Source organism: Macrosteles quadrilineatus, unplaced genomic scaffold, assembly GCF_028750875.1.
Source record: "Macrosteles quadrilineatus isolate MER2022 unplaced genomic scaffold, UCM_ALF_1.0 Scaffold_7__1_contigs__length_78375512, whole genome shotgun sequence".
NCBI lineage: Eukaryota > Metazoa > Arthropoda > Insecta > Hemiptera > Cicadellidae > Macrosteles > Macrosteles quadrilineatus.
Window position 1 is genome coordinate 66,321,091 of NW_026542600.1, and position 18,866 is coordinate 66,339,956.

The 18,866-nt window shown below is 34.2% G+C and overlaps 2 protein-coding genes across 2 annotated transcripts; both read right to left on the reverse strand.

The window, feature by feature from the left end:
- Positions 1–1,664: 1,664 nt before the first annotated feature.
- LOC128998438 (uncharacterized) lies at positions 1,665–7,946 on the reverse strand. Its single transcript, XM_054424564.1, has 2 exons — positions 7,792–7,946; positions 1,665–2,126 (listed from the first exon to the last, which is right to left on the reverse strand). Exons 1-2 carry the CDS (start codon positions 7,837–7,839, stop codon positions 1,758–1,760), a joined length of 417 nt encoding a protein of 138 aa, XP_054280539.1. The 5' UTR covers positions 7,840–7,946; the 3' UTR covers positions 1,665–1,757.
- A 691-nt stretch (positions 7,947–8,637) lies between these two features.
- Positions 8,638–10,604, reverse strand: LOC128997781 (uncharacterized). Its single transcript, XM_054423468.1, has 2 exons — positions 10,531–10,604; positions 8,638–9,047 (listed from the first exon to the last, which is right to left on the reverse strand). Exons 1-2 carry the CDS (start codon positions 10,567–10,569, stop codon positions 8,652–8,654), a joined length of 435 nt encoding a protein of 144 aa, XP_054279443.1. The 5' UTR covers positions 10,570–10,604; the 3' UTR covers positions 8,638–8,651.
- Positions 10,605–18,866: the final 8,262 nt, after the last annotated feature.

Genomic DNA, 18,866 nt, shown 5'->3' on the forward strand with positions numbered 1-18,866 from the left:
TTTTCGAGGAAAGAATAGAATAATAACAATGTTTACATGTTTTAATTCTTCATGGTCGCTTTTTGTTTACAATTGATGTTTGTCTGCTTTAACTTTGTTTGGATTTGGCCCGGAAATATTGATGTCATAAAAAGAAGATCAAGAATAATCAGGAATCACGATTTTAAATTACCACCACAACCTCAGCCGAGTTTTATACAAAGATTGAACACGACGTCAACATTGACCTAGGATACTACAATTAGACAAACCATCCTTTTATGAAATCGTGTTCAGTGTGGTTACGTTTGGGGGTGCCTATCAGCGCCCCCAAACGTGAAAATATCACTTGTATTTCAACTATGAAAATATTGTAGTTTAAATTAACTAATATGGGAAATTACGATGTACACTTATTCAATGAGGGTGGGTAATTATTAAGGATAGAACTGATAACGGTATGGATAATAAACATTGACAATTACGTCATTAGCTTTACTAGCGTGTTTGCTTCTCCTGCTACATGTGACCAGTTCTTTTAGTAATCGTGGGTTCTTTTTTTTTTCAAATGAATGTTATTTGAACCAAACAGCTGTTTCAAAACAAACTGTTATTGTTTTTACTTTTCTTTGTTTACACTTATTTATTTAGCAACTAATGCAGTGAAATTGATATAAAGGATAGGTGTGACGATTTATGTGTACTGTGAATTTTATTGGATATTATCGTTTTATTTTAGGTCGTTTCTATTCAGACCTACTGGGAATTGTGTATAGTAGTTGTATTGTGGTGATAATAATTATGGAAGAGGCAGGTATGCTATGGAAGGTGGTATCGTTGACTAAGTCACTTCTCAATTGACTATTACTCTCTCTACTGTAGGCTACTTTTAATCAGTGTGCGTCTGTGCGAATCGGCTGCAAATCTCACTTCAACGCTTTTCACATAGCAAAAACTGCAGAATTGCTGTTTTATTGTAAAATTATCGGATCTAAAATGCATATCGTATAGGCCTATGATGGAATAAAAACCTATTTGGTCACACAGCATTTGTTTACAAGATGATTTTTCACATTAAAACTGCAAGAAACTTTGTCTTTATGTGTTAACTAGCTGATCTGAATTGTACACGGTTTTAACTGACTACTGAATTCCCGTACGTAGGACGGGCTAAACACCTCGTACTTATTTATATTTACTAGTATTAATTATATTAATAAACAGTTCGTCACTTTCCTGTCACTGACATACGCATTCCTTTTATTAATAATTGATTGACAATTCTGGCAAAAAGCACTGAGCTGTAATATTTGGGACAAAATGCAAAATCACTTTGCAGTATAGCGAAAACGATTTGATTTTTAAAATTGGATTGCTGACTTTCAACGTTACTAAATGTAAATTCAATAAAAATACCTAACCGTAACAACAAATCAGCAACACAACAAAAAGTGTTTTCGAAGATACCATCTTCTCTCGCCATTACCTATTTCAAATTCATTTTAATGTATACTTACGTTTACATAGATTTTAAATACATATTTTTGGTAGTGCAGCTTTCTTTTGTTGATATAAGCATTGTATTCAACAATATAAGGTAGCAGATGGCCTGTTAAGCCTTTACACCAGTTGTTTGTCGTTGATCTTGCCCTAACAGTTTAGGGGGGTAAACAAACTCGCAATGCTAAGGTAAAAAAGCTTTATTGAGGTATAAAAGCATTAACGTTAGTATTATGGTTAAGTAAGTAAAGTGATGTGTTTGTGAATGTGGTTCAAATCTAGTCGTCAAGCTTGTCCTTGATGTTCTCAGCCGCTTTGTTCAGCGAGGACTTCACTCCTTGAAAGGTGTCGGAGTTCTTGATGTCGTCTCCGACTGCGGATATCTTCTCACCAGCAGAGTGGAGTTCACTGCTCACCTTCTCATACGCGTTAGAGTTTTTGATGTTTTGTCCGATCTCAGAAAGTTTGTCTCCAGCGTGGCCGACTCCTTCCTTGACCTTGGCATACGCGTCCGAATCCTTGACGTCTTCGATGGCACCGGACACCTTCTCCTTGGCCTTGTCAAAGGTGTTCTTAAACGTGTCAGTCCAGGAGTGTTCCTCGCTGCTGTCGGGTGATCGACGCTCTCTCAGGTTGCGGCAGTGAACCTACAAATTAAAGTTTGGTTACTTTTTGTGTCACTGGAAAAACATAAAGTGCATCGCAATCATACCAAGCGATTAGATTCAGATTGGGGTTCAAGGAATTTTGCTATTGGACTTTAGAGGGCCAAGTCTGGTGGTATACTATTTGCCTATGAATCATAAACAATAACAAGATTGTGGGTGAGTAATCAAAGCTTATCTGCATTGACTCATGACTAATCAAACATTAACCAACACAAACATACTGATTACGAGGCAAACAGTTGCAGATTGACGTCATCACTATTATGGAATCTTCCCGGTTTGAGATTTGCATCGGTAATCTCTGTGAAGCGAAAACTCATTCTAAACGACACAAAATAGGTTTGAGTATGAAATTTTGTGTTGGCTTGTATTCACTGATGCACATTTTTCTAGAACCTATAACGAGTATATCAGAAAGGAGCTAGTTCATGCTTTTGTATTACCATGATTCTATTCCTGGATAGAATTATGAGCGTTCCTGTTCACGAGATAAAATACGTCTTCCGCAGAATTTAATCTAGAAATATTAATTCTTCGAAGTTATGATCAATCATGTTTACTTTAAAACTTTAAAAAGAAACTTCACCGTCAGTTTACCATAGTGTCCAATGTACTGCTTGACTTTTAAAAGTTCTGAGGTGTAAATAAGAACCATTCAAATAAAAAAAATGTTTTCCTGTTTACGGATACATATTCATAATATTTGGCCAATTTTATTGTTTCATTGTTCAAAACAAACCAAGAACTTCGCAAATTTCTTGTAGCTGCAAACTGAAGTACTCATCTAAACAGTTGTATTTATACTGGGAATGGAATTAAGGGAAAACTTTCTGTAACCATAACGCTATTTAAAAATAGAAACTCGATAAAACAATTATAAATTTGGTGTGTCCTCAGGGTTGCTGGATATTTACTGGAATACAAATAGGTGGATAAGTCCAACTGAATGAATACATGAACTTTATTCATGTACTATAATGAAAGTTATATACAAACAAAGTTCATGTATAATGAATACATTTCTATGCTATTTTTTGATTGGCTATGCGACCCCGGAGGTATGAAGCCTCAGAGAGTTTTAATTAGTCTCTTCGAATGCTGATATCATCCAAGTGCCCAAGGTTTGATTGAGGTATTGTTGCATGACCTTAGAGACATAAATGACAAGGCAAGTGCGTAGTGACAATAGAAGCGTCCTGCGTAAACTAAAAATGAAACAGAAGGACAATTGGTCCAATTGAGTGTTTCGTCAACCATTTCCTCCATAACCTTCCACTGACCTTAATTGACTGTCCCACTAGTGACCTCTAAACGCTCCTGTGCCATTCAGACAATGACAATTGCTAGTTTCCGACCTCATATGGGATGCAATCTTTGACGATGAAGAAATTGTCTTGAATGGGTGTGAATAATAAACTGCAATACGATACTATCAAAATATCTCTTTAGAGTTCAGAAGACCGTTCTTCTCGTAATTTACAAACAAATGCAGGAAACACAACCAAAGTTCACCATCGCAGTTTTTGGACGTAAGATATTACCGACCCATTTTTAGGACTCTTTCTATGCATGTATTATGTTTGAGGCGATTCACGTAGGTTGTATTGTTTTTTCTCATATCGTTCCTCAACATAGTAGTCATGATATAGTACATTGCATGCATCAGATTGTCTGATTCTCGTTTCAATCTGATTCAATTTTGATTCTTCGTCGAGTTTAGTCTATTGTTAAACCCGCAGAATTTAAGATACTGAATTTGCATTTAAATATCGTTACAATATGACCAAAAGAGTGAATGGTAAGTAGGCGTTCGTAGTTATAGGTTTTACCCACAATAACTTAACTATAAGTTGGTTGCGTGTGTTTTGCTATCACTATAAAAGTAAAAAGCAGTGTTTGACTCTGTACCTACCCGTCAAAATGAGCACTAGGCGTATAGTCATAAGTCTACTGTATACTGTCTATTTAACATAACACAGTATAAGCCTTCCTGTGTCGTAGAAGGTTTACTGCAGTAATTGTTGAAGTAGAACAGAGTAAAGCTTTTAAGCTTTCATCGCTACGCATCGACGATGAGCGCAAAAGTTGGTACTCAACTCGGTTGTGAAAGCGCAAACCGGATAGAAGATTTGACAATGAACATCGTTTGCGCAACAAGGGGAGTTTGCGCTGCGCTAACAAATGCTTGACCTACAACTCAGCGAAACTGCCTGATCAATAGGCAAATTTGTGCAGTGATTGTATTTATTCACAGGGGACCTCATAATACAAACTGGTTGTATATATTCCTCAAGATATGTTTACTTGGCGACCATTTAGTGGTTAGAGAGTAATATGCTATGTAGATGTATATGTTACAAGAGAACTATGATCTTTGGTGAACGTAAATATACCTGTCATATGGATTTAAGTGTTTGTAATACAATATGAGTTTACCTAAAAGTAAAATGGTAAGGTGATTAAGCTTCGAATTAGCATTGTTAGATGGATATATATACTCTGTTAACACCCATAACACCATGGATTGTAAACGCAATTCAATTTATGAATAAAAAATAAGAATGAATCGTTCCGAGAGACATTTTTAATGATGGATTGTTAGAATTTGAGTCCCGACAGAAATTTAAATTTTGCTTAGTTTAGTTGCATAATTAGTACAAGGTGTAAAACGTTTTTCGTGTGTTTGTTGAGAAAATGCATAGACATGCACTGAGTGGAAAGGGTTGGTTTTACAGGTTAATTATTCCCAACCGGATTAATAATCCCGAAACTACCGTAGGTAATATTGTACAATACTTCAGGGATTCATTTTATTATTGAACGTGACCACTAAATGGCACTATTCCATAGATTGATTATTTTTGCGAGGTACAATATGCAATATTATATTGCATAAATATATGTATAAACTTAAGTATCTCTTTCCATGTTATGGCTAGTAGAATTCCAAAAATGCAAATCGTAATTTTAACAAGCCTAAGTTTCTTAATAACATTCATAATAAGGTAAACAATAGAGAACGGAATTCCTTAAATTTTCAAATATTGGTTTGCATGATGTTTTGGCATTCGTGTATCAAACACAGAATCAGTGTCGAACAAATGCGAATGTGTAAATTAGCACAACGGGCCGGGCACATTTGTGAGTAAAATCTACAAAAACCCTCAAATGAGTCGACATTTCCTGCTGTGATGCACCAGCGCATGAATAAACAGTGACCTAACACAAAAACCAGCCAAACGGAAGCTCAAATCACATTACCTGTTGAAATGTATCGTCCTCGAACAGTAGGACTTACTATGTAGGACTTACTATGTATCTCTTAGACGAATTTATCGCAAAACGCCATAATATCAATACTAAAATCTAGCAGGGGTACGACGGTAATATCTACTTGAGTGATATAGGGATCTATATTGCAATTTTTGCATTTTATATGAAATGTTCATACAAGGGTTTACTAAATAGGAATTTGTATTTTAAAGATTACGGATTTCGCAAAATACCATATATTGGGACAGATGGTCAATCTGCGGTACTGGCCAAACTAAAATAGTACGTGCTGTAGATCTTCGTTCACTAGAAATGCTCAACAGAGCAGAAAAAGTGTTGTTACACTTTGCCTAGTGTAATAGTTTTATCAAAATTAGAAATGTCTAATATTTTGTGGGGCGATAAATAAATATGTAATTTCGCTCGAAAGCTGTTAGTCTGAACTAACCTTTCTGAAAAGGTGAACTAGGCTGTGTGTTTACCATATATTATTCAATCAAAAGTCAAAAATGGTTCTCAGATCTTTTACTCATCTGTTTATCCAATAAGTTGTCGGAAGTGTTAAGGATAGACCAACTCAATTCAGAAGAGTAAATACGCTAACGAACAAAAAATTAGTATTTTGTAAATTGTTTACTAGTGAAATGTCAAATTGGCCAAATGTTAGCTCATTATATAGGCTAGACAGTTGTTCTGCGTTTCAAACGTTAATTTTTGTATCAATGTGTCCTTAAGAGATTTGTCTTAAGAATCAGGACGTCAAACCATTGGAACTTTTAATCTGTTTAATCGGAAATTCTACTCACTGAAGGAGGTAAATAGAAATATTTAAGTTGGTTTCATTAGGGATTTAAGCAAATACCCCAAAACAGCCGATATCATAACTACTACAATTACTCCTTTATTTAGGTTGGATTATATTTACACACATTTAAAGGCGAAGGTGAGTGCAGGGTTACTGTGAGTTAAAAAGATGACAGCTTTGTTAACTACTAAGTCAGCTGGACTTAGTGCTAGAGTTTTTAGAAACCAGCTGGGTTCTTGGGCCAGGACCTTTAAAAAAATCCTTATGATTGGGGTCAGCTGGCTCCAGTTTCAAACCGTCGAAATGCATCAGACATTTCTCATGATCGAGTCTGTGATATGCTTATTACTGGGCGTGTACTATAGCCATTCAACTACCCAGCATAATTCAAGATTTTTAACCTATTCATTGATTTGAAAATCATAGTTATGATCACGGGTTTACTGTTATTGTTAGAATTGAAGGTTTTTAATGAGGTGAACACTCTAAACCTCGACACTTATATTTGTATTTCCTGAGAATTTCCTACTCGCTATTAACTATTTCCGATTTCGTACATGATGTTTCCTGAGGTATGGTCAAGTTAAAAACGTTTCCTGAACATATTTAAATTCAATTGACCAACTAAAACCCATAAAATGTACCTTCAACTTGTTAGTTTAAATAAAAGTGTTTATAGAAACAAAAAGAGCAATCGTACTGTTTTTATTTAAGGGGAGCATTAATACTAGTTGACTAGATGGACCCTGGATACTCCTTAAGCCTAATCACAGTAGATAAGTTATTTATTGATAAATGAAAGAACCACGTGATGGGAACTTGTGTACGTGGTCTTTCATGAAACTTAAAACGGAAATTATCAAGAGTTTTATCTCTACCTCTTCAATACATTATTTATTATTTATACACACCATATTCGGGTTAGACATTTAAAAAATATATATATTTATACACTGTTATTCATCTATAAATAAGAATATAAAAAATCTAATTTTTTTAATATTATATTGTTTAATGAAAAGTTACTCAGACATCGCAATATTGTTTCTGACAAAAACTCAAAATCTGACGAAAATCTTCCCCTTTCTTCCGTTTGTATGTGACTAACTTGTTGCGTATATAGTTTACTACCAAACATTTAATGCTATGCAACCCAATAATTTGATTTTCAAATAAACACTTGTTAAAAAAAAATAAAAAGTGGCAAGATGGCAAGATGTTATACTACAAAAATTATACTATGCTATACTATTTGATCAGCAGATTTGGAATAAACCCACATACTAAAATATAATTGATAGCAATTTTAAATTAGTTTTCAAAATAATAACAAACATAGTTTCTAAGGCACAAGGAAATGGTTTATGTTTAAGTTTATTGAACATATCAATTAAAATATTATTAACTGGCTGTTACGTTTGTGATAAATAACCAGTCACTAAATGAATATTAGTCATTTGAAGTCAAAACTAATTTCACAAAGCAATAAAATCACATTCAAAATACTTATGAAATTTATTATTTTAATTAGTTATCAAGTTGTTTTAGAGTGATTGTTGTTCTTACCGCAACTAGAAGAGCGCACAAACAGATGAGGGACAATCTACCGGTCATGATGTCTGCAGTCTGAGGTGTGTACTGCGAGAGTGACTGGGATCTACTGAGGACTGTGGGCCGCTACTCTTGACTCCCTCGTATATACATACCCTCTACCAACCAGACTCTTCCCTCCTGTACCCATCCTTATCCGCCCCGTGATAAGAAATCATGCTTTACGAAAATAGTAATGTGGATTTATGGATTCTGCAATCGATGGTTTAAGTTACGTACGAGTACAATTAATGTATTAATGTAATTAGTAGATGTTCAAATTCTAGTAGGCCTACGATAGGCTCTATCCTGTCACCGATTTACATTTACACGTTTCTCCAGGCTAAGTATAGAAGATAAGTGGGATTTGTTCCCTGGACCCCGAAGATCGAATCCTCGCGCTCTACCAGCTAGTTTCCAGTACAACATATATAAGATGAAACCCCGACCACTTAGGATTTTATACACACCAGACTTTCACCTGGTTTAGATGTAGATTGAAGTGGATCTTTACGACGGTGACACATCTGGGGTGCGTATTTCACGGCGAGATGGTAGCTATGTTGCTGACTAAAACCAGTAGGGATTTTAGCCAGGTATATTTATTAAAACCCAAATTACAAAGAGTCCAGTTTCAAACAATTTAAAGCTATTGAATTTTCTCACAATCGAACCGGCAACCCTCTGATTACTAAGCGATCTTAACAAATAATGAGCAATCCAGATGTTCGGAGCTGAACAATCAGAATTTTGAGCATTCTAAGTACTTGGTTTTTGTGCTACACTCATATACTAAATAAGTAGTAAATCATACTCACATGGACGTTGACAGACGATCAGAAAATGAAGTGAGCGCGGGGACTATCTACCTTGCAGCCGTACTGCGCCGTCTCCAGGATGTCGTTGAGGAGGCCGAAGATTGGCCGAGGATGAAGATCTTTCGCGTACTGAGCCTCCAGGTCCTCGGACACCCTGGATCTGACCCTCCCCTGGGAACATCCTCCACCACACCCGTGGGACTCCACAGCCCCTTGTTCGTCCAGCGAGCGATGGCTGGACTCCAGGTCGTTCAACATCCTCTGCCGCGCCTCCAACTCCTCCAGTCGTCTCTGTTTGGCCTCTAGAGTTTCTAGAGGACGAAGCCTCCTCGCCAGCTCAGCCACGACCTCCTCGTCGTCTTCTATGTCTTGGTCTGCCTCCTTGGGCACTGGTACTCCTTCTGCTGCCCATACCTATTGTAATATTATTCGGTTAAAAGTATTCGTTTAAGCATTGCATGATATTTTAGAAACTTACAAATTTTCTAAACGTGAAATTCAACATTACAAACACCGCAATACAAGTAAATATATTGTGTGATCCCAAAAGGTGTTTTATTGTAAAAGGAGCAATCAAATATTCAACATTTGCTGTGATTTATAGATCTGTTTCAAAAACCTAAGCAGTTTCTCAAATCTATCTGTTGAGAATTTGCAAATAGTTAATTAGGTGGTTGGAAATAACAAAAAATATGCAATGTAATAGCCAAATAGTGTACGCTTAAAACCATCTAATTTATAACCCCCTGGACTTTTCTATGACAAAATTGTCTTCCTTGTCTCAGTTTGTAGTCTTTGTCAATAAAATGGTAATGACTAGCTTAGTTGCAAGCGTTTACTTCGATGTTTTTGGCGTGTTGCAAGCTTTGAACATGTTGGGCATCTGTGCAAAGAAACTCCTCAGCACCATTTTGCTGACACATTTGTTTAATATACACAGAGGTTTGGGAGAATATTTTAAATTGGATTTTTAAGCTTACACATTTGAATTGAAGATACTGTTATACAATATCAACCAAGTGCCAATTGAGAATTGATTAATCTTAAAAAAGCGTTCTTTGACATTTGCATTTTAAATACCTATGCTGTTTAATTTAGTACAGTAGAAAGTATTTTCTCACAATGCAGAGTAATTTATAAGATTAATTTAGCAGATTAATTTAGCAGATTAATTATAAAGGTCATTGTTTATAAGTATAGTATTTAAATAAAAGCCAAGAGTCACTCAAAACAGATCACTGAGTTTCGTAGACTACTAACAACAATATGTACTTAAATAATTGCTCGTATGAAGTTTCTTCTCATTAGCTCTGTGATCATTAGAATGGGTTTTAGTGTCTATCTAGATCAATATTCAACTTACAGATGAGTTTTGCTTTTACAATTGACGTTATTTAAAAAACCAAAAGCTGAAACCACCTTCGTAATTTCTGTTTTTGATCTCTAAAAACTACAAATATATAATATACGAAAATACCACCTACAAATACAATAAGCTTTGTGGTAAAACTCTAATACCTGACTAAATGTCTGGCTTTTGATTGATCTAATTGGTTTTAAGATTGTCGCCACAAAATGTATTGCTTTCAGGATTGTCTTGGATTTTGGGGGAAATGAAACAAAAGCTAAATGTCACGCTATTCAAAGTAGTTTTCCTTCAAGCATTAGTAAGAGAATACTTCTATACAAAATGGACGACGCCATAAAGGTATATAATCCAAGAGCTATGTATTTTTTAACTATTGTAGTAGCACTGGGTTGGTCTCCTTTAATAGATTTTGTGGCTCAATAACGCTATAAAACTATAATTCTAGGAAATAATTCATATATTGAAACTGAGACTGCAAGACCTAAAAAAAGTTTAAAACACTTGTTCTTTTATTCAAGAAAAACTTACCAGAAACAGTAGACTGATGCATACGTGTAAGAAGTGCATTGTGGGTAGACTGCCTCAAGAGTTTCGAATAAAAGACACTGAGAAGCAACGACGGTGTTGCGCATATTTCGACTATTGTTGTCATGAAAATAGCTGATTTTTGTTTATAAGATCAGCGTTATTGGAGGATGCAAACTCCAACCAAACAAGTTTGTATACAATACAACTTCCCGTTCATTGACTCGTGTTATCAAAACACATAAGAGCGTGGCATACTTTTGGAATCTCGGTTTATGAGATTAATTTCATAAAATATAAATAATTTGAACACCTAAGATTCTACAGAGTGTTCTTAACACAACCCAAATTACAAATACTGTACCCAGAGACACATTTAAGGTATCCATCTCATAACTTGGTATCACTGTTTTCTTTACTTCATTGCCGATCAGCTGATATGCATTGTTGCATAGTTATCTATAAGGTTTAGTTTTATTGGGTATTTATTGTGAATGAGATTTAGCGTGGTGTTTTGCAAGCTCTAAGAGTACAGTATGTATATTGTAGAAGAATGCATTAACAAAAGACAATTGTGTTTCTGTTTTGCCAAAAAGGTTTTAAATTAAGTTTCCAGGTACAATTCAAGTTGGGATTATTAAATCAGCCATTTACAGACTTGTTAAAAATTTTACCTACGATCGTTTATTAAAGTAGCAGTTTCAGTTCAGTTCTTAGAATTGAAAAGTTTCACGTAACAGCATTGTTAACTTTTATAACAGAATAATTTTACTCATAACAACACGGGCAACAGACCAATGAGGTTCAAGGATTGACAGAGTAGAAGTCAAATTGTAATGATTCGAACTTCAACTAATCACCTGTTCAGGCCAATTTAATTGTTGAGTGTTGCAATTAGTGTTTGGTACAATGTTTCGTTGCATCACTGTCAGTGGCAATGGGGGGTTATACTGAGTGTCCCAGACCAACCGACCGGCTTCTATAGCTCCAATATGAAAGCAAATAGAAACCTAATTGCAACTGGAACCCCCTAATTCGACCCCAAGGAATTCAGCAACATTATTTTTAAACCCCAAAAGCGCCCAAAAGGGTAGATTTTGTGGGGTTAGGGTGGTTTTTGGGAAATTTTCAAATGTAAAGGGGGGTCGAGTTATACCTCATTTTAAAAGTCTTTGAGTCCTGAGTATTTTAGTGGAATAATTTTAATATTATTACCATCCCTATTTACAGGATTTTCAAAAACGTACAAATAATATACCTTTTGAACAACATTTTACTATGTAGAGGTGAAATTTTGTGGGAGTTTGAAATTTTCATAACACTTTAACTGCTAAATGAGCTCTAAAAAAAAACCCTGATTTCAACCATTTTCCTATCTTTTTACTTATGTTACACATTTTCAAACTTTTTGAAGTTTCGAAAACTGTTATTTCAAAAATATTAAATGGAAACATGGGTTTCACCACATACTACATAAAATTGGCCCTTAAAATTAGCTACAATTTTTGCATTTAATTTATTTTTATCTTTATTGGTTAAAGAGCTATAGCGAAATTAGTATATTTTAATGGTCTATTAAATGGCATTCAAAGTGTTTGCTGTTGTAAATGTACACGTCTAGGTTTGATAAGTAAATAAAATAATACCTAGATTGATAAATTTGGATGATTGAATAAAGGAAAGAACACAACTGAAAATTTTCTTAGTTATTTTACAATTCCATAGCTCTAATAGTGCTTTGAATGAATAATTTGTTTAAGTGCTACGTCTAAATAAAACATTTTTCATCATGAAATCAATGAGCGTGTGCGTAAAACTGGTCACGTTCGATCAGATAAAACAAATTATACGGAACATAATGGACGTGTACGAGATAAGAATGCACCTGCGGTGTAAAATAGCAATAGCATATTTAAGTGGAGAAGAAGTATTAGGTACCGTTGATTCATTTACGAACAGAGTTGAGTTTTGCATTGAACAAAATGAAAGGCACTTTGAGTATTTGTAGAAGTCAAAGAGCCAATCAGTATGTAGGCTATTAAGCACTATTAGAGCTATGGAATTGTAAAATACTAAGAATATTTCCACTCCCGTTCTTTCCTTTATTAAATCTTCCAAGTTTTACAATCTGGGTATTATTTTATTTTCTCAGACATAATTAGTTTTAATCATAGCTAGACGTCTACATTTACAACAGCAAACACTTAGAATAACATTTAGTAAACATTAAAATGCACTAATCTCGCTATAGTTATTTAACCAATAAAGGTACCAGAAAATCCATATTACCATTTGAAATTTTTGAGATAACAGCTTTTGAAACTTCAAAAAGTTTGAAAATGCGTAACATAAGTAAAAAGTTAGGAAAATGGTTGAAATCAAAGTTTTTTTAAAGCTCATTTAGCAATTCAAGTGTTATGAAAATGTCAACCCCCCATAAAATTTCACATCTACGCAGTGAAAAGTTATTCAAAGGTCTATTTTTTGTAAGTTTTTGAACCCTGTTAATAGGGATGAAAATTATTTTAAACTTATTCCAATAAAATACTCAGGACTCAAAGACCTTTAAAATGAGGTATAACTCGACCCCCCTTTACATTTGAAAATTTCCCCAAAACCACTCCCACCCCACAAAATCTACCCTTTTGGGCGCTTTTTGGGTGTAAAAATATTTTTTCTGGATTCCTTGGGGTCGAAACAGTTGAAATTAGGTTTTTATTCACTTTCATGATGGAGCTATAGAAGTCGGTCGGGTAGTCTGGCACACCCTATAGCATAATACTCGCCAAGGCCCGTACCTTAAATTCTCCACTCGTGTCGTTAACACTATCTTTACGCAATCGTTGCGCAAACTGCTAAATTACTTACGACCGTTTTTTTTTTTTTTTTAAGTAGCCGTTTCAGTTCAGTTCTTAGAATTGAAAAGTTTCTCATAACAGCATTGTTTACTTACATAACAGCATAGTTTTACTTAACAACACGGGTAATGGACCAATGAGGTTCAAGGATTGAGAGAGATGAAGTAAAATTGTAATGATTCGAACTTAAACTAATCAGCTGTTTACCAATTTAATTGTTAACGATTGGTGCAATAAGTGATTGGTACAATGAGTCGTTGCATCAATGTCAGTGACAATGAGAGATTATAAACGAAAACATAACCTTTTTAGAAGTTTTGAGTAGTGATTATTATTAGTAACTAAAACCCGATTTCAGGTAAAGTAGTGTACGCAACTCGCGTAAATAGTGTTAACGACACTCGTAGATGTTTTTATGGCACTCGCCAAGGCTCGTACCTTAAATTTTCTACCCGTTAACACTATCATTGCGCGATCGTAGCGTAAACTACTATAAAGAAACCGGATCTGTAGGAAACAAAAAACGTTGGCCTACAATACATACAGGCCTACAATAACTGTACTCTTAAGATGACAAAAACACTACGTGGATTATTATTCACAATAAATTCCCCATAACACCAAACCGTGTAGGCAAAAAATACAACAATGAATGTCATCTGATAGGCAATATAGTATAGAAAACAGGGCTACAAAGCTATGAGCTAGTTATGTCCTTAATCAGTGTTTTGCAGTACTTGTAATTTGGGATGCGTTTAAAAGACACCCTATACAACCAGTTTGAAATACGTCTTGCAATGCAAAATCTACTTTTCAGTAGGACGCTATGCGGTACCGTCTATGAAATGAACGAGCAACTTCAAAATATTAGTTGCAAGTTAATTAACTTTTAAGTAGGAGTAGCAACCTTACGTGGTGAAATTTTCATTAGATGTTTGAAATACCGTGATGTGAAGTATTAGTCCTTTATTCCAAAGTAATTCAAAGTGGATTCATCAACTAAACTATTAATGGCTTTACTTTATACTTGGAATATTCATATTCATTCCTCCTTTTACTAGGAATTCACACATTAAGCTGAAGATATTGAATGAAGTAGTTCTGATATGCGACTTATTTTGTATCAAAATAAAAAACAAGCTCTAACATGCAAAAACCGACTGTAAATATGCATTATTAAATAGCTTCACAGAATATTTCCTTCATTCCCACTCAATTTATAATTAAATTAAAGAGGCATAGGAGAAGGTAGAACAAGATGGGGTACTTAAGCATTTAATCATTTTTGGAAAGCTTCCTAATTGAGTAATAAAAATAATCGATATTGCAACTTAAACTTCAGTCTTTATAGAGTATATATAAATATTTTTACTCGTCTAACTTAAAAACTTATATATAAACAACCTTTTTTTGTATAGTTTACCAAGTACCCCATCTTGCCCTACGGTTAGGGCAAGATGGGGTGCACTGATGGGGCAAGATGGAGTACCGTTACAAAGTAAGGCAAATAAACAAATAAACACTATACAAACTTAAAAACATTTGTTTTAATATAAAAAAGTATAATGTTGTCGATAGTGATATTACGTTTTAACAGAAAACATAAAAAATACTCCTATAAACAATTAAAAATTACTCCAATTTATATTATTGACACTTTACTATGTAATAAAAAGTATTGCAGTTACCAAAAGAATTAATAACATTACAAACAAAAGATTCTTCTCCTTAAAATAAAAATGTCTGCAGTTGAAAAATTATAAAATAACTTTCATAACTAAAATTACTCTACTCCTTCAAGTAAACCTTTCCCGTCTTGCCCCCGTGGACAATTTTTAGGTTAGGTTAGTATAATGTATAAACAATATAACCAATTAAGCTGTATTTTTTTATAATTACTTCCTTAAACAAACTTTCATTTAATGATAATAATAAGTTGTATGAGAAAAAGTATGTCTCTGAGATTTTCTTGTGTAAAAACAAGCAAACATTACATCACGGTTGGTGAAAAACACACTATGACCAATACGCATCATGTTGTTTGCTTGAACTGGCTACATTATCAGACAAAGGCATAGGAACAATATACTACTTCAATTATTTACCGATAGCCTAAGACACCCACTAAGGTAGAAATCACAAAAACCCCGTCTTGAGACCTATACACCTTCCCTATACAAGATTTCAAAAAAATATATGTTTATTTTAAAGATACATTGTTATTTTTATGTGATGTCGTACTTCTTTTGTACATTTACTACATTTACATCATGGCTAACAGATATTTTCTTTGTACCTTTATATGAATATGTAATTAAGAACGTATGTAACTTAAATGTCAGTTTAAAACATTTTAAAACAACAGTTAAAAAACTGCCTTTACATTTTATTCATAACAAACTACCCCAACTAATTTACGTTTAGTATATTGAAATCATAGAAAGAATACATGTATTGTGATTTGGATGTCTCTTCTTCCAGCCATGACTGGGATAATGTATTAATCATATCATACTCGTGTCACATCAAATGTTGTAGAGCTTGTCTTTTGCTGAGCATGCACAACTGTTTTATACACAATTTAATCATAAACCCAATTTTTACTTTCTCCCCCTATACATAGTATAGGGAGACAGTAATGTTTTCGTCAAAATTTTCGAGTTTGAGTTTTAAGTTGATATATCCATTTTGTGTAACCCTGAACCCAAAAAAGTGGTTTTCGAAGTGATGTGTGTGTGTGTTTGTCTGTGTATGTGAATGTGTACAGAGCTACAGACCACACATGTAGTCCGATTTTGATTAAATTTTGTATGTATAGGTTGGCCGCTTAGAAAACGACCTCCTCCAGCATTGGTTTAGCATTAGCGCGCAGGTCGTTTTCTAAGCGGCCGAACTATAGTACTAATCCATAGTATCTCCAGGTGTTTTTTTAATGGGAATTTTCCCATAAAACCCATAAAATAACGGAAAAATCAGATTTTCTCGTAAATGACCCGAACGATTTTGATAAAAGTTTTGTATGTAATACTCCTTTAGATTCTCAACAAAATGGTACAAATCCCATTTCCGTACAAAATTATGGTTCAAAAATTATTGTAGCTTATGTTATTTTCCCATAAAAATCCCATAAAAATTGGACTTTGGGCAAAACCTGGTTTTGATTAAAATTAATGTCTTGTGGCCCTTATAATTCTAAACAAAATAATGCAACCCCCATTACTGTAGCAATTATGGTTCAAAAGTTATTGCAGCTCTTGTGATTTTTTCCTACAGAATTGTCATAGTTACTCCCACCGCTTACCCATGATAAACGTTGACAAGCTTATGGGAGAAAGTATGTGTCAGATTGCTAATACCTTTCATTTAACAAATGAAGCACTACATGAGTCACAATGCAATACATTTCTCGAGTATAAATTTATTAATAAATATAAGTATAACTGCAAGGTATAATAATGGTATATCTAAATAAAAATTCATATTTTCTTTCCTTTCAGCAACCAAACATGAAAATTCCATGTTTATAAAACCATGCCATTGCATGATTACCACATTCGGATCAATTACATAAAACTGAAGCAGCATCAGCTTATAATTGCAAAGTCAGTTAGAAAATAATACTGCCCCAGTTTGAAATTGATTGCTCAATGTAATTGAACTAGTTTGAGTACGTTGTGTTAGTTTGTTTATACTGAATACGAAATATATACCATAAGCCAACAAGAGATGTGGCGTATATTTTTATTTATAATTAAATATAAGGTACCTATATTTATAGATATTACGGGGCCTTAAAACTATAAAGCAATATCTAGCACCTTGCATTTTAATGGGGAATAAAATCTTATGGAGAATAAATTAAACATTAAAGTTTGCTTGTTTAGGTATAAAATTTGATGAGATTATACAAATTTGTCTGTTTCATATTTAGCGTTTATTATTTAAATAAAAAAAAAACACTTTAGTACCTTCCCTGTAGCAGTCAAACTTAGTACTATTTAAAATGATGTTATTGAAATATGAAATAGATCTGAAAACTTTTAATAGAATAATTTGATGATGACACAAGGTAAATGGAAATTTGCTTCGTCTGTATGTTTGCTATGGTGGAGATATTTTAATTTTCATAAATGAGGGACTTTTTAGAATGCCTAGTTTAGAAATGTTAACTAAAACAATAGTTTTATGATATTTTAACTTGCCAAAAAGAGTCTTAGACCAGTCTAGACTAAAATTAATATGCTGATTGAAAGAAAAATGTAATTCAAAATGAATTCAAAATTAATTCTTCGAAGAAAAGAGAATTAACTCTTGAAACGTGGATTTAATAACTGTAATCAATCATTTTGGAAAATATTTATCTCATGTAAAAAGCTTCTGTGAATTTGAGTGCAGGTGAAAAATCAAATTAAAATACAGGGTGTCCACGAAATATTCATCAGGTTTTAATTATATGTATATCAATTAATTTTTGTCCTACGATACTGTAACTCACATGTGGTTAAAGAGCATTTTTCTAAGTTTTATAATCATATGTTCATCGTTCATTGTTGCCATTTTTGTTTACTTGTCTTAGTTATTTTTAAAATGCCTACAATTGAATAAAACCCTTCTGTGTCTTAAGATATGTTAAACGTTTTTCTTTAATAACTGTCCAGCGTAGTTCTTCAGACACTTCAAAAGATCTGCTCCAACTCACCAGAGGCAGTTCAAAAACACAGGCACCCTGTTGAAACGTAAGAATCCTGGTCGACCGGAGAGTTTAAGAGTATCTGCCGATACATAAATAGGGTCAGGCAGTGCTACGAACGAGGTTCTTAACAGTCCGTAAGAAAAGCTAGCAGTGAACTTTGTTTGTCTAAGTCGACTAAAGGTAATCATTCCGTATACAAGATTATGCTATACAAACACCCAGATTTTGGAAGGTTTTACGAAAAAACTTAACTTTAAGCCGCATCGATTACATCTGCTTTAGAAATTACAACAGGGTGATTTCCTAAAACGTCATCAATGCAATGAACTCCAAAATTACTTAGAAGATGAAAACTTTTCTTCTCATCTGATATTCAGTAGTAAAGCGACCCTACACTAAAGTGAAAAGGTTACAAGCATAACGTGCGGGTCTGAGGCTCCCCATGCCTACAGTAACTTGAGAGGGATTCGATGAAACTGAATGTCTTTTGCGTGGTGTCAAAGAACAAAGTGTATGGTGCGTTTTTCTTTGAAAAAAAAAAATATAACTGGTGTTGCATATATGGACATGTTGGAGAATTGGTTGTTTCCCCAACTTAAAGAGGACATGGAAGACTTCGTTTGCCAGCAGGACGGGGCTCCACTTCATTGACACTGCAATGTCCGAAGTTTTTTTTAGTGGGACACCCAGAACACTGGATTGGCCAATGTGCTGAGGTTGGCTTAGCTCTCCTAAGACGGCCGTTCTCCAGACCTTACTGTATGTGATTTCTTTCTCGGGGTTATGTA